This window comes from Canis lupus, chromosome 26, assembly GCF_011100685.1.
Source record: "Canis lupus familiaris isolate Mischka breed German Shepherd chromosome 26, alternate assembly UU_Cfam_GSD_1.0, whole genome shotgun sequence".
Classification (NCBI taxonomy): Eukaryota; Metazoa; Chordata; class Mammalia; order Carnivora; family Canidae; genus Canis; species Canis lupus.
The window spans coordinates 1884849-1900771 of NC_049247.1; the positions used below are offsets into that span (position 1 = coordinate 1884849).

The 15923-nt window shown below is 45.9% G+C and overlaps 1 protein-coding gene across 12 annotated transcripts in view; it reads left to right on the top strand.

The window, feature by feature from the left end:
- Positions 1 to 15923, top strand: part of RIMBP2 (RIMS binding protein 2) — a 226623-nt gene that overhangs the window by 178783 nt on the left and 31917 nt on the right. For all 12 annotated transcript variants that reach the window (XM_038574720.1, XM_038574722.1, XM_038574721.1 and 9 more), the window contains 2 exons: positions 2662 to 2771; positions 5307 to 6119. In XM_038574720.1, coding sequence (XP_038430648.1) covers positions 2662 to 2771; positions 5307 to 6119 — 923 coding nt within the window. The remainder of the gene's footprint in view (positions 1 to 2661; positions 2772 to 5306; positions 6120 to 15923) is intronic.

A 15923-nucleotide genomic window follows, 5' to 3' on the forward strand; every position in this document is an offset into this window, starting at 1 on the left:
CAGTGCTGGGAGGAGCCACGGGGCCGCAGGTCAGGTCAGGGGACCTAGGGGGTGGTGCCCAGCCTGATCCACGTCAGGAGAAGTTCCTTCTGAGTGCAGAGCGAGGCTAGGCCCCAACAATAGCCAAAGCACAGGACACCCCCCTTGTTCCATTCATGCTGATGCTATTGACGTTGCCCTGGTGATGCTTCTATGTCTGTTTTATTAACCATCCTTCCCAGAAAGCCCAAACCACATCAATTATGGAATAGCACAGAATACCAGACCCTGAGAGGATGTTGCAGATCTGAGTCCTCTAGAGGTCCTCAGGATCCCCGGATGGTATGGTTCTGAGGGTAAAGCCAGGAGACTGGGGGTTTCCCTGGGGGCCAAACATGGATTATTCAACCTGCTGCTGGGACGTTTCCCCAGACATAAAACAGGAACAGCCCTGCTCTTCCCTTGGTGGTTGCATTGCTCCCCTCCCGTGGTTGGCCGCCCACTACTCAGCCTTCCCCCAGGACCCCCATCCCTCTGTGCAGATAGCTTTGTGGAGATGTAACTTGCTCATGTGGGACACAAGTCACTGTTTAAAGTGTGCCGTGTTCCAGATACTTGCCACCATCACAGGCGCCTCACACTGACCCCATGCCCCCCGTGCCCTGAAGGCTGCTATGCTCCAGCAGGTTTCCTGTTGCGGATGGGCATCCCTGGGGGTCCCTGCCCTCAGCACAATGCCACCTGCACGTGCACACTGTGGCAGCCCTGGGCCTTCCCTCCTGTCTGCAAACCAGGGTGCATGGTGTGGTTTATCTGTGTGGCCTCTGCACCCCCTTCCCCTTCATACCGCTGAGGCTCCTCTTCCTGAGCCCCTAACCTGGGGCCCTTCTTCTACTGGGGTGGGCCCTCCATCTGCACATGACTGCCACCACCCCAACTAACCACCCCCCAGGCCCGTGAATTCAATGTGTGACAACATAAGACACCTCAAACTAACTCTTACCCCCCACCCCATGCCAGCCCATGGACCCAATTCAATACACGTGTCCAACTCCACTCCTCTTGCCCAGGCAGAGCCCAGTTTCTTCACTGCCTCTGCCAGCCTCCATCCACAGGGTGCCCCACGGGTCTCTACAAAATGCAGGTGTGATTAAGTCACTCCCTACCTTAAAACTCCTGATAACCTCTCAGCTCTGGAGAGCAAATCCAGAGGGTCAGGGACCCTGGCAATTCTCATCCCTCATCCTGCATTCACCTCCAGCTAGGCTGGATCTCAGCTCCCCAGAGGGATCCCGCCCCCTGCCCCTGGGCCTTTACACACACCATCCCTTCTGCCAGAACTGTTCCCCCACTTCCTCCACTCACTGGGCTTTCTCAGTAAACATGCGTCTGTGTCTGCTCCTGGTGCAGATGGTCGCTGACCATTACTGACTTCAGAAAACCATCAGACTGTTGGATAACATTCCTAGGCCCTGGGATTTGGAGAGTGAGCAGCAGAGCAACATGGTGCTATGAAATCTGCATTGGATGGGGATCAGGAGGCCCTGATTCTGGCTCCATCCCCATTACTTAGTGAGCTTATGACTTTGGGTGGGCGCCTCTTACCTCATCTTGTGATTAAAATTGGGACAAGTGATACATTCTCTGCTCTCCTCACTGATGTGGGATGGAGAGCACATAAAACACATCCCTGAATGTGTTCCTGAGCTTCCCAGTCCTGTTGGCCTGTGAACCATCACGGCGTCATTATTGTATGTTTACAGCGTGTGGCTGTCATCTTTGACCACCAGGAATGCTGTTTTAATTTTCTCAGTGGGGCCTTTTCTATTATTTTAAATTAATTACAAAATCCAAATTAGAAAATTGGATTTAATTGAAAATTGATGAATTCATCCATATATTTTATTTGAAAATTGAGCATGACTGTAAAAAATATTAATCCTGATATTTTGAGGTCTTGGTGTGGGCACTTTTCATACCTTGAGGGGCAGGGGGAGACAAAATTTATAGGACATTTTAGCAGTACAGACCCCGGATGTTAAAAATATCCATGCCTTTGAGCAAACAAATACACTTCCTAGGGATTTATCTTTAGGAAGAAAGTGTGGAAGTGTGCAAAGTTATGTTTATAGGGATATTTGATGCAACGCTCATCATATTAACCAAAGATTAGAAGCAACATCAATGTTCAACATTAGGACATTGGTTATGTGGAGTGTGTCAATCTATTCAGTGATTTATTCCACATCCATTAATGAGGACGCGATAGAATATTTCATGAGATGGAGGGAGGATCATACTCTATTGGAAATTGTAAAAAAAAGAAGCAGATTACTAAAAGGTATATGTAATAGGATTCTACCTCTGCTAAATAATATATATACGGAAAGATTACAGGGTGAATTATCTTCTTCATTGCTTACTAACTTGAAAAACCTATAGTTATGGGAGAAGTGACAGGTGGGACAGAAATACCAGAAGCTTCCACATGTCATCCCACACAGAGACCCCAAACACGTTCCATATCTTCTTGTTTCACATCCCTATGAGCGAGCGAGTGAGGTGGGCATGCACACAGCTCACCGGCAATGAAGCGGGTGTGCAGGTGCCCGGCTGCAGGAGAGGGCACCGTGTCTGCCTCCATGTAGAGCATCTACTCAGGAATGTCCTTCCTTCTTCCAGTTACAACCCGTTTGATGGGCCAAATGAGAATCCCGAAGCCGAGCTGCCCCTCACGGCGGGGAAGTACCTCTACGTCTACGGGGACATGGATGAGGATGGCTTCTATGAAGGTCTGTCTGGGTGTGTGCGGACAGGGCCCGTCTGCCTGCCTGACTAGCTTTCCCAGGACCCTGACGGTTGGGCAGACTCCCAGATACTCCTGACCACCCAGGCCTCTACCCTGACCCCAAGTTCTCCAGTTGTCAGGCCCTCCCCTCGGGGGACCGAGGGATTTCCTGTCCCCAGCAGACCTCGGACACTCATGGAGGGTCTGCAGGGTCTACAGGGCAGCTCTTGCACACACATCGGGCTGAGGACCTTCCTGCTCCCTGAGCACATCTCCTGCCTCTTCCATCTCACTGCCCCAGCACCCCCGGGTTCTCCCAGTTGACTTCCTCTCCTGCAGAACAGGCAGCCTTGCCTGGCTCAGGGAGATCCCACTGACCTCTGGGCTCTGTTGTTGTCTGGTCCACATCCCACTGGGTCCCTCCATGGTCACCTTCCCCAGTTTGAAGTCTGAAAATGTGAGCTCCTCCCTCCAGGATGCCTCACCTCTGTCCTCTTGTTAGCCTGAGGACAAGCGAGGGGGCAGCACTAGCAGCCTCACAAGCTTAGTCCCCATCTTGTCAGGTGCCCCATATGAATGGAACGGTCTTGGCCTCTTCCTGTGTTGTCACCCTTGAGCAGAAGGATGAGTTCTTGTGAAATCAACAGGCTTCTCTTTCTTGGATCATGGAGCTTTCCCAGGGCTGACAGGAGCTGTCGGCTTTCATGCTGGTGTTTGCTGGACATGAGGTCAGGTTGCTTCTGCTGACCTTGATGAACGGCAGCCCCGCCCATGGGCTGGGTCACTCACCAGTAGTTGCCAGTTGGTAGTGAAACCGTGGGCAGCCCACTCAAGAAATCCTCCATGACTGGTGATGACATGGCTTGAACTTAATTAACATAGATTCACACCACAGTCACTGGTTTTCACACCAGTGTAAGAACATGTGCCGAAGGCAGGCACCAGAAGGCCCTTGTTGGAAAGCTCCAGGATATTTACACCAGGCATCATGCCCATATAAGCTTTCCAGAGGCCTGACTCAGACTGGCTGCAGAGTTCAGGGTCCACTGTCCATGTGGCAGTGGGAACCTTCCCTTTGAGTAGAATGGAGAGAGCAAGTCCCCAGCTCCGGGCCACCTAGGATACACGAGGCATGGGGTTGTTGGTTGGAATGAGGCCCAGTGCATGGTAAGCCTTGGTCATCACCATCAGCATCATCCCCACCCCTCCTCATGTGAGAGTGCCCTGGAGGCAAGGGTGGTCTATCTCAAGACCCACACCCTACATAGGACCAGGAACAGAGGCAGATCGCCATTTGTCCTGGGAGAATCCAGGGCTCATTAAATGTCACATGCCCTTCTCAGGGTCCATTACATGTCCCCTGAGGTGGGGGTCCCCAGCATCAGCACCCCAGCCTCCCGGGTGCAGGACCCCCAACAACACCTGCCAGGTGCTGGGGGTGGGAATGGCCCCGTCCCCCTGGTGCTGGAAGATTGTCCTGACTCTGGCATCCTTGAGGCTCCTCAAAACACTCCTCAGCTTTTCAGACCTCTGCTGCTCACAGGCTTTGAGCCCAACTGAGAAACATTTCGCAATCTGAGAAGGGGTTCCCTCTGTGGCCGTCCGGAGCCATGAGAGCTAGTTTGATGACATATTTTGCCACTCAGCCTGCAGGTGGGCTGGCACCACATGGATAGTTTCTGTGGCACAGCAAATGGTACATGGGGACTTATTATGACACACGTAGTGCTTTTTGTAAGGGGGGAAAGGTCACCTTTTAATTCCTATACATATGACCACTCCAGCAAAGATAATAGTAAGATGGTTCTTTCTTTCTCTTTCTTTTTCTTTCTTTCTTCTTTCGTAGGTAGGGAAGGGAGGGGGGAGGGAGGGAGTGCGGTATGGCGGAGGTCTTGGGGAGGGAGGGATGGAGTGCAGGGAGTGACTGTAGGGCGTGTAGTAGGAGGAGTGTCGGTCTTAGGTCTTTCTTTCTTTCTTCTTCTTCCTTCCTTCCTTCCTTCCTTCCTTCCTTCCTTCCTTCCTTTCTTTCTTTCTTTCTTTCTTTCTTTCTTTCTTTCTTCTTTCTTTCTTTCTTCTTTCTTTTTCTTTCTTTCCTCTTTCCTTTTCTTTTACCTCCGACCCCCTCACATCATGCAGATTTGTGGGCCTAACAGACACTTACTGGGCACCTACTGTGTGCCAGGTATCCGAGGACAGCTCAGTGTGATGAACAGAGAGAGGTTCCTGCTCTCTGGGGTGTTAACCCAGTTGGGAGGCTTGATTATGTCTGTCCACATGCAGGTAGCTGAATGAGGTGATGTCAGGTCACATTAGGGAGGAGGCTACCCTGCAGGTTGGATTCGGGGGTAGCAGATGGCAAGTGGTGGGAGTGAGTCCTGTGGAGGGGACATTTGATCAGACTCCTGTAAACACCTGTAGAATCTGCTGTGGTCCTGTTGCTCGGCTGAACGGCCCTCCTGGGGAGCCACACAGAGGATATGGCGGGACCTCAGGGGCCCCACCATCAGGTCAGGTGATCTTGCTGCCCTTGTGCCAACAGGTGAGCTCCTGGATGGGCAGAGGGGTTTGGTACCCTCCAACTTTGTGGATTTTGTCCAGGACAGTGAGTCACGACTGGCAAGTACACTGGGGAGTGAACAGGACCAGAATCTCATCAATCATTCCAGCATCGGCTTGGAGGGGGAGAACATTCTGGACCTCCATGCCTCCACTCACATAGACACTGGCCTCACGGACGACGGTGCAGGGACGCTGGGTGTGAACGTCGATGAAATCGGAGAAGACATCGTGCCTTACCCTAGAAAAATCACCCTCATCAAACAACTCGCCAGAAGTGTCATTGTGGCCTGGGATCCCCCGGCTGTGCCGCCGGGCTGGGGGACAGTGAGCTGCTACAATGTGCTGGTGGACCAGGAGACGCGTGTGAGCCTCACGCTGGGGAGCAGAACCAAGGCCCTCATCGAGAAGCTCAACACAGCAGCCTGCACATACCGCATCTCTGTGCAATGCATTACCAGCAGGGGCAGCTCGGACGAGCTGCAGTGCACGCTGCTGGTGGGCAAGGATGTGGTGGTGGCCCCTTCCCACCTGCGTGTGGACAACATTACACAGATCTCTGCCCAGCTCTCCTGGCTGCCCACCAACAGCAACTATAGCCATGTCATCTTCCTCAATGAGGAGGAGCTTGATGTGGTCAAGGCTGCGAGGTACAAGTACCAGTTCTTCAACCTCAGACCCAACATGGCCTACAAGGTGAAGGTCCTGGCCAAGCCCCACCAGATGCCGTGGCAGCTGCCCCTGGAGCAGCGGGAGAAGAAGGAGGCCTTCGTGGAGTTCTCCACATTGCCTGCAGGTGAGCCCTGTCCTTCCGTGGGGCCCCCGAGGGAGGGAGGAGGGCTGGCAGGAGGGGGCGGGCGTGAAGAGCACACATAGCTACCACATTTGGCAGGATGTGCAGAGTGTGTGCATTTGCACCAGAGGGGCGGGGGAGGATGTGCGGATTTTGTTTAGGCACCATGATTTTGAAGATATTTCTTCTCATACTGGCATCTGCAAGAAGCACCCCGCCCCCCAGAAAAGAGAGGAGGAAGTAAGGCCACATCTGGGGACAGGAAAGGACATCTCCCCCATGGCGTCCCTCCCATCTGCGTGCTCGTTGACTGGAATGGTGAACAAAGTGCCTATGCTCCTTCAAAACTGTTCTTTCCCTCTCATTGTAAATCACACGTGTGGATGAATTTGTATAGAAGGTGTGAGGTTCTGTTGAGGACGCTCTTCGGGGTCCCGGGCGCATCTGATGTGTCATGACAGCAGGTCTCCTGTCGGCCTCTGCTGCACTAGAAGTGACGCACTCCCCTTCCTCCCCACACACACCCTGAGAAGTCGTAAGAAAGGGATTGGGTGCATGAGCCTGCGGGGCTGCCCATCTCAGATCCACTGGGCCCTGGAGCTGCTGGCACACCTGCACACATTCCTATGCTGGTCTTCGCCATCCATGCTGCACCTTCCAAGCCAGCCAGCTGTGCCCAGTGTGGGGAGCCTGAGACCCTGGTGGGAGGGCAACCTTCTTGGAGCAAAGAAGGTTATTTTTGCAAGAATATTTGAGGGCAGAATCTGTTTCCCCTAGAGCCTCTCTCGGGCCTGTGTTACACATGAGATTCCTCGGAAACACCCAGCTCAGCAGTCTCTTTATTGGACTTCTCTCTGTGATTAATTAATCCAGCCCTGCTCAACCTCATTCATCAGAAGCTTTTACAAAAAATTCATTTCTTCTCCAGGATCATTTTTACCAGCTGCCTCAAGTCTTCCATCTAACGCAAGATTGGCTTTTCAATTTGTGATGGATTCACTTCTGTTTCATTGTATTTTCCCAGCATTTGCAAAACCCACAATGAACTAGCGTCTGACCTACAAAGCAGCAATGTCATGGGCGGGTGGAGCAGATGCTACCTTAAGGAGGGACGGATGCCTTAGTAGGAACTGATTTGTAAGAGGCCATCACATTTGTGTTCCATTGATGACTTGGTTTTCTGATCAAATACTGGGATAATGAGGACCCCTCTGTTCCCCAATGCCTAATACAAAGTCATGTGGTAGTGCTAGGGGGGCCATCAAGAAATGAGAAACACCAGGCACAGGGCGGGGTGGGGGTGCTTAGGAGAGATGAGGAGCACACACGTTGGGACCATCAGGACGGGCTGCTAGACAAGCTCCTGGTGAAATGGAGAGCCTGAGATCCAGGAGTGAGCTCAGGGCACGTCCTAAAGGTTAGCCCCCCATCACTGATGTCCAGTCTGTGCATACTGCCAGAGCATAGCAGCAGTCACTCCTCACAGCTCTGGGGGCTGGAAGTCTGAGACTGATTTGGGGTCTGGTGAAGACCCACATCCTGGTTCACAGGTGGCATCTCCTCCCTGGGGGTTAGGATTTCAGCATGAATTCTGGGGACACTGCATTTGGTCCAGAGCTGATAAAAGTGTCAGAGCTGGGTAATCAAGAGAACACTGGTGACCCTGAGAGAATTCAGGTTTCCAAACACTTAGATTAGCTCCAGGATGCAATGCAAGCCCTCAGAAAACTCTGGTCTGGATAGAGTGACCCACTCAGCAGAAAGCTGGCGCATCCTGAACTCCAGAGTCCCCCCCCCCCCTTAATGAGAAGCCACTCACCCCCCAAGGAGACAGATCTGTCATATTTTCAGCAAGCCGATACTAGAAACAGGACATCACAGGTGGGCTCACAGGTTTGCAGAGCTGCATGTCCCAAGAACAGCTATCAGCACAAGGATGGGTAATGTGTGCTTTAGGATGGCACCAGCTGTATGAATTGTTTGGAGCAGGAAGTGTAGTATTTTCATTAGTAGCCGTTGTGGTACCTAAATTCTAGGTGTGGAATTTCTAGCTGGGGTTCAGAGTAGATTTCAGATCAGAATTTAAGATAATTTTTAGGGTTTGCAACACTACATACAGCATCTTCTGAAAAGGACTTCTCAAAAGGGCCTAGACAAACAAGGCACATCATTCCCAGCTGGCAGCACCAGGGTCCTGTGGTCCCTGCAGAGGCCACGCCTGCCCCCCCAGAGGTGGCCAGCCTTCCTCCCTCCAGCCTGGGCCAAGCATTGCCCTGTGCATCTCTCAGCCTCCCAGTGCCAGGTGAACTGGCTACTTGAGTGAAGAGAGAGGGGCTGGAATTCCTCCTGAGCTGAGGTGTCGCCCTGCCTTCTGTGGCTGGCTTAGTATTTGCAGCCCTAAAGATTCAAGGCAGATCATGCCCAGAAGCCTGTGTGCAGAGTGCCCAGTGGCTGCAGGAAGGGCAAGCCGCTTCCCAGATGGGACACAGGAGACCTATTCATAGAACTCTTCAAATCTGTATATCCTTCCTGGCTTTTGTCTGCTCAGTCTCTCTAATTATTGAGATTATTATCTGTGTGTCTATTTTCTTCTTCAGTTTTCTCATTTTTTTTGTTTTATATATTGTAAAGCTCCATTGTTAGGTGCATACACATTTAAATTGTTAGTTCTTCTTGAGGAATTGACTCCTTTCTCTCTTTTATAAAAAAGATTTTATTTATGAGAGAGAGAGAGAGAGGCAGAGACACAGGCAGAGGGAGAAGCAGGCTCCATGCAGGGAGCCTGACGTGGGACTCAAACCCAGGACCCCAGGATCACGCCCTGGGCTGAAGGCGGCGCTAAACCACTGAGCCACCCGGGCTGCCCTTGACTCCTTTCTCATTAATGAACTGCCCCTCTTAGTCTCTGGTATTACTTCTTATCTTGAAGTCTGTTTTGTCTGATACTCATATGACCACCAGCTTTTTCATGCTGAGAGCTTATATGTTATATCTTTTTCTAACCTTTGAAATCCCTTGTGTCTCTATTTTCAGTATGTCTCTTGTGAATAGTCTATAGTTGGGTCTTGGTGTTATAACAATCTGACACTCTTCCTTTTAACTAAAATCTTTAGTTCCTTTACTTTTAGTACAATTACTGATATGACTTTGTTTAAGTCTGCCATAAGCTCTTTGTTTTTCATTTGTCCTGTTTTTTGTTTGTTTCTCTTTCCCTGCCTTTTTGAGGGGAAAGGGAAGAGAGGGGTCAACTAATGGTATTTTTGTATTCCATTTCTTCCTCTCTGAACTGTTTTTTTCTTTTTTTTTCTTTACCATAACTCTTTGTATTCTTGTTTTAGAGATTGCTGCAGGGAGTGACACATGCATATTAAGCTCATTAAAAATGAGATTACATTAATAACATAATTCATTTATAAGGGAAGAATAGTACCAGGGTATAATTCCCCTTATGCTCCTTTATTTTTACTCTTGTTTTTATATATTTTATTTCTATATATATTGTAAACCCCTCAATCCATTATTGTTATTATTTTTGCTTTAATCAATTGCTTTTGAAGAATCTGACAAAAACAGTCTATTTCCTGATATACCGACAATTTCCACCAGTTTTTATCCCTACTTCTACTTGGTATGATTTCCTTTTAGCTCTGAAGAATTTCCTTTAGCATCTCTTTCAGCATTATTTTAGTTTTCTAAAAAACAAAAACAAAAAAAACTCTCATTATTTCACTTTTATTTAAAAGTATTTTTTCTCTGGGGGCACTCGGCTGGCTCAGTTGGAGGAGTGTGCAACTCTTGATCTTGAGGTCATGAATTTGAGTCCCATGTTGAGTGTAGGGATTACTTAAATAGATAAAACTTAATTTTTTTCTTTGGATATAGAAATCTCGACTATTTTTTTTTAAATTACAGGACTTTGCAAATATTGTAGCTTTTCTCTTGGCCTTCTCTATTTGTATAAGGAGTCAGCTCTCTTTCCTATTGTCATTCTCTGACTCCTTTCAAAATTTTTCTCTTTGTTTTTGATGGTTAGTAATTTGACTCTAATGTGCCTATGCTTATTTTACTTACATTTTTTTTTAATTTACCGATACTCCTGGAGCTAAGAGTGGTAGTAGAGGTAGTTTTTCTTCAAGTTTCAAACTTTATAACTCCACAGACTTTTTTCTACTTTATTCTACCTTTATGTTCTGAGAACTTAGTTATACATAAGTGAGATTGCTTGCTGTTGGCATACAGATTTATGAACTCCCCTTTATTTTATTCATTGTGTTTCAGTTATGATAATTTCTATTACTCTGTCTTTAAGTCTATTACTCTGTCTTTAAGTCTTCTTTTGCAATGTCCAATCTGTTTCAAAGAGTATTAAATAAAATTTTTATTTTAGCCATTGTAGTTTTCAATTCTAGGATTTTCCTTTGGTTCTTTTAAACATTTTCTTATCACTCCTGGAATTTCCATTTCTTCACCTACCACATATATCTTTACCTATACATTCTTTAACTGATTTGTAACAATTATTTTAATATTTTTTTTAAATTTTTTTATTTATTTATGATAGTCACAGAGGGAGAGAGAGAGAGAGAAAGAGGCAAAGACATAGGTAGAGGGAGAAGCAGGCTCCATGCACCGGGAGCCCAATGTGGGATTCGATCCCGGGTCTCCAGGATCACGCTCTGGGCCAAAGGCAGGCGCTAAACCGCTGTGCCACCCAGGGATCCCTGTAACAATTATTTTAAAGTCTTTGTTAATGCCAACATCTGGGTCATCTATGGGCCTGCTTCTACTGACTATTTTCTCTCTTGATTATATATCACATTTTCTCATTTCTTTCTATATCTACTGACTTTCACTGTGTATCAGACATTATAGATTATGCCCTGGGGAGACTCTGGATTCTGTTACCTTCCTCAGTAACAGCTGTAACCATACCTCTGCAGTGTTGAGGTTTATTCTTGCAGACTGTTACATTACTTTGACATATCTAGATTGTGTAGATGCTTGTTTTAGCTTTATTTGGGTGAATATATTTCATTTTTGCCTTTAGAATGTGGCCTGTAGTCCTTTTTTTTTAATTTATTTTTTATTGGTGTTCAATTTACTAACATACAGAATAACACCCAGTGCCCGTCACCCATTCACTCCCACCCCCCGCCCTCCTCCCCTTCTACCACCCCTAGTTCGTTTCCCAGAGTTAGCAGTCTTTACGTTCTGTCTCCCTTTCTGATATTTCCCACCCATTTCTTCTCCCTTCCCTTATTTTCCCTTTCACTATTATTTATATTCCCCAAATGAATGAGAACATATAATGTTTGTCCTTCTCCGACTGACTTACTTCACTCAGCATAATACCCTCCAGTTCCATCCACGTTGAAGCAAATGGTGGGTATTTGTCATTTCTAATAGCTGAGTAATATTCCATTGTATACATAAACCACATCTTCTTTATCCATTCATCTTTCGTTGGACACCGAGGCTCCTTCCACAGTTTGGCTATCGTGGCCATTGCTGCCATAAACATCGGGGTGCAGGTGTCCCGGCGTTTCATTGCATCTGTATCTTTGGGGTAAATCCCCAACAGTGCAATTGCTGGGTCGTAGGGCAGGTATATTTTTAACTGTTTGAGGAACCTCCACACAGTTTTCCAGAGTGGCTGCACCAGTTCACATTCCCACCAACAGTGTAAGAGGGTTCCCTTTTCTCCGCATCCTCTCCAACATTTGTGGTTTCCTGCCTTGTTAATTTTCCCCATTCTCACTGGTGTGAGGTGGTATCTCATTGTAGTTTTGATTTGTATTTCCCTGATGGCAAGTGATGCGGAGCATTTTGTCATGTGCGTGTTGGCCATGTCTATGTCTTCCTCTGTGAGATTTCTGTTCATGTCTTTTGCCCATTTCATGATTGGATTGTTTGTTTCTTTGGTGTTGAGTTTAATAAGTTCTTTATAGATCTTGGAAACTAGCCCTTTATCTGATATGTCATTTGCAAATATCTTCTCCCATTCTGTAGGTTGTCTTTTAGTTTTGTTGACTGTATCCTTTGCTGTGCAAAAGCTTCTTATCTTGATGAAGTCCCAATAGTTCATTTTTGCTTTTGTTTCTTTTGCCTTCGTGGATGTATCTTGCAAGAAGTTACTATGGCCGAGTTCAAAAAGGGTGTTGCCTGTGTTCTCCTCTAGGAGTTTGATGGAATCTTGTCTCACATTTAGATCTTTCATCCATTTTGAGATTATCTTTGTGTATGGTGAAAGAGAGTGGTCTAGTTTCATTCTTCTGCATGTGGATGTCCAATTTTCCCAGCACCATTTATTGAAGAGACTGTCTTTCTTCCAATGGATAGTCTTTCCTCCTTTATCGAATATTAGTTGCCCATAAAGTTCAGGGTCCACTTCTGGATTCTCTATTCTGTTCCACTGATCTATGTGTCTGTTTTTGTGCCAGTACCACACTGTCTTGATGACCACAGCTTTGTAGTACAACCTGAAATCTGGCATTGTGATGCCCCCAGATATGGTTTTCTTTTTTAAAATTCCCCTGGCTATTCGGGGTCTTTTCTGATTCCACACAAATCTTAAAATAATTTGTTCTAACTCTCTGAAGAAAGTCCATGGTATTTTGATAGGGATTGCATTAAACGTGTATATTGCCCCGGGTAACATTGACATTTTCACAATATTAATTCTGCCAATCCATGAGCATGGAATATTTTTCCATCTCTTTGTGTCTTCCTCAATTTCTTTCAGAAGTGTTCTATAGTTTTGAGGGTATAGATCCTTTACATCTTTGGTTAGGTTTATTCCTAGGTATCTTATGCTTTTAGGTGCAATTGTAAATGGGATTGACTCCTTAATTTCTCTTTCTTCAGTCTCATTGTTAGTGTATAGAAATGCCACTGACTTCTGGGCATTGATTTTGTATCCTGCCACGCTACCGAATTGCTGTATGAGTTCTAGCAATCTTGGGGTGGAGACTTTTGGGTTTTCTAGGTAGAGTATCATGTCATCGGCGAAGAGGGAGAGTTTGACTTCTTCTTTGCCAATTTGAATGCCTTTAATGTCTTTTTGTTGTCTGATTGCTGAGGCTAGGACTTCCAGTACTATGTTGAACAGCAGTGGTGAGAGTGGACATCCCTGTCTTGTTCCTGATCTTAGGGGAAAGGCTCCCAGTGCTTCCCCATTGAGAATGATATTTGCTGTGGGCTTTTCATAGATGGCTTTTAAGATGTCGAGGAATGTTCCCTCTATCCCTACACTCTGAAGAGGTTTGATCAGGAATGGATGCTGTATTTTGTCAAATGCTTTCTCTGCATCCAATGAGAGGATCATATGGTTCTTGGTTTTTCTCTTGCTGATATGATGAATCACATTGATTGTTTTACGGGTGTTGAACCAACCTTGTGTCCCAGGGATAAATCCTACTTGGTCATGGTGAATAATTTTCTTAATGTACTGTTGGATCCTATTGGCCAGTATCTTGTTGAGAATTTTTGCATCCATGTTCATCAGGGATATTGGTCTGTAATTCTCCTTTTTGGTGGGGTCTTTGTCTGGCTTTGGAATTAAGGTGATGCTGGCTTCATAGAACGAATTTGGAAGTACTCCATCTCTTTCTATCTTTCCAAACAGCTTTAGGAGAATAGGTATGGTTTCTTCTTTAAACGTTTGATAAAATTCCCCTGGGAAGCCATCTGGCCCTGGACTCTTGTGTCTTGGGAGGTTTTTGATGACTGCTTCAATTTCCTCCCTGGTTATTGGCCTGTTCAGGTTTTCTATTTCTTCCTGTTCCAGTTTTGGTAGTTTGTGGCTTTCCAGGAATGCGTCCATTTCTTCTAGATTGCCTAATTTATTGGCGTATAGCTGTTCATAATATGTTTTTAAAATCGTTTGTATTTCCTTGGTGTTGGTAGTGATCTCTCCTTTCTCAGTCATGATTTTATTAATTTGAGTCTTCTCTCTCTTCTTTTTAATAAAGCTGGCTAATGGTTTATCTATCTTATTAATTCTTTCAAAGAACCAACTCCTGGTTCTGTTGATCTGTTCCACAGTTCTTCTGGTCTCGATTTCATTGAGTTCTGCTCGAATCTTTATTAACTCCCTTCTTCTCTTGGGTGTAGGATCTATTTGCTGTTTTTTCTCTAGCTCCTTTATGTGTAAGGTTAGCTTTTGTATTTGAGTTCTTTCCAGTTTTTGAATGGATGCTTGTATTGCGATGTATTTCCCCCTTAGGACTGCTTTTGCTGCATCCCAAAGATTTTGAACGGTTGTATCTTCATTCTCATTAGTTTCCATGAATCTTTTTAATTCTTAATTTCCTGGTTGACCCTTTTATCTTTTAGCAGGATGGTCCTTAACCTCCACGTGTTTGAGGTCCTTCCAAACTTCTTGTTGTGATTTAGTTCTAATTTCAAGGCATTATGGTCCGAGAATATGCAGGGGACAATCCCAATCTTTTGGTATCGGTTCAGACCCAATTTGTGACCCAATATGTGGTCTATTCTGGAGAAAGTTCCATGTGTGCTTGAGAAGAATGTGTATTCAGTTGAGTTTGGATGTAAAGTTCTGTAGATATCTGTGAAATCCATCTGGTCCAGTGTATCATTTAAAGCTCTCGTTTCTTTGGAGATGTTGTGCTTAGAAGACCTATCGAGTATAGAAAGAGCTAGATTGAAGTCACCAAGTATAAGTGTATTATTATCTAAGTATTTCTTCACTTTGGTTAATAATTGATTTATATATTTGGCAGCTCCCACATTCGGAGCATATATATTGAGGATTGTTAAGTCCTCTTGTTGAATAGATCCTTTAAGTATGATATAGTGTCCCTCTTCATCTCTCACTACAGTCTTTGGGGTAAATTTTAGTTTATCTGATATAAGGATGGCTACCCCTGCTTTCTTTTGAGGACCATTCGAATGGTAAATGGTTCTCCAACCTTTTATTTTCAGGCTGTAGGTGTCCTTCTGTCTAAAATGAGTCTCTTGTAGACAGCAAATAGATGGGTCCTGCTTTTTTATCCAGTCTGAAACCCTGCGCCTTTTGATGGGGTCATTAAGCCCGTTCACATTCAGAGTTACTATTGAGAGATAGGAGTTTAGTGTCATCATGATATCTATTCAGTCTTTGTTTTTGTGGACTGTTCCACTGAACTTCTTCTTAAAGGGGAATTTTAAGAGTCCCCCTTAAAATTTCTTGCAGAGCTGGTTTGGAGGTCACATATTCTTTTAGTTGCTGCCTGTCTTGGAAGCTCTTTATCTCTCCTTCCATTTTGAATGAGAGCCTTGCTGGATAAAGTATTCTTGGTTGCATGTTCTTCTCATTTAGGACCCTGAATATATCCTGCCAGCCCTTTCTGGCCTGCCAGGTCTCTGTGGAGAGGTCGGCTGTTACCCTAATACTCCTCCCCATAAAAGTCAGGGATTTCTTGTCTCTTGCTGCTTTAAGGATCTTCTCCTTATCTTTGGAATTTGCAAGCTTCACAATTAAATGTCGAGGTGTTGAACGGTTTTTATTGATTTTAGGGGGGGATCTCTCTATTTCCTGGATCTGAATGCCTGTTTCCCTTCCCAGATTAGGAAAGTTTTCAGCTAGAATTTGTTCAAATACATATGTGGCCTGTAGTCCTGATGTATGATCCCAACTTCTATGATATGGACCTTCTCTCTCTGTAATGGAAAGCTCAAGTTTCTCTAACTTAGCAGGACTTAACTCCAAATTCTTCCTCTTAGCCTAGGGCAGCTATCAGAATCATTGCTGAACTCTATAGTCTAGCCATTTTCTTTCCTTTATGTTGTTGGCATTCTTGCCTGCCC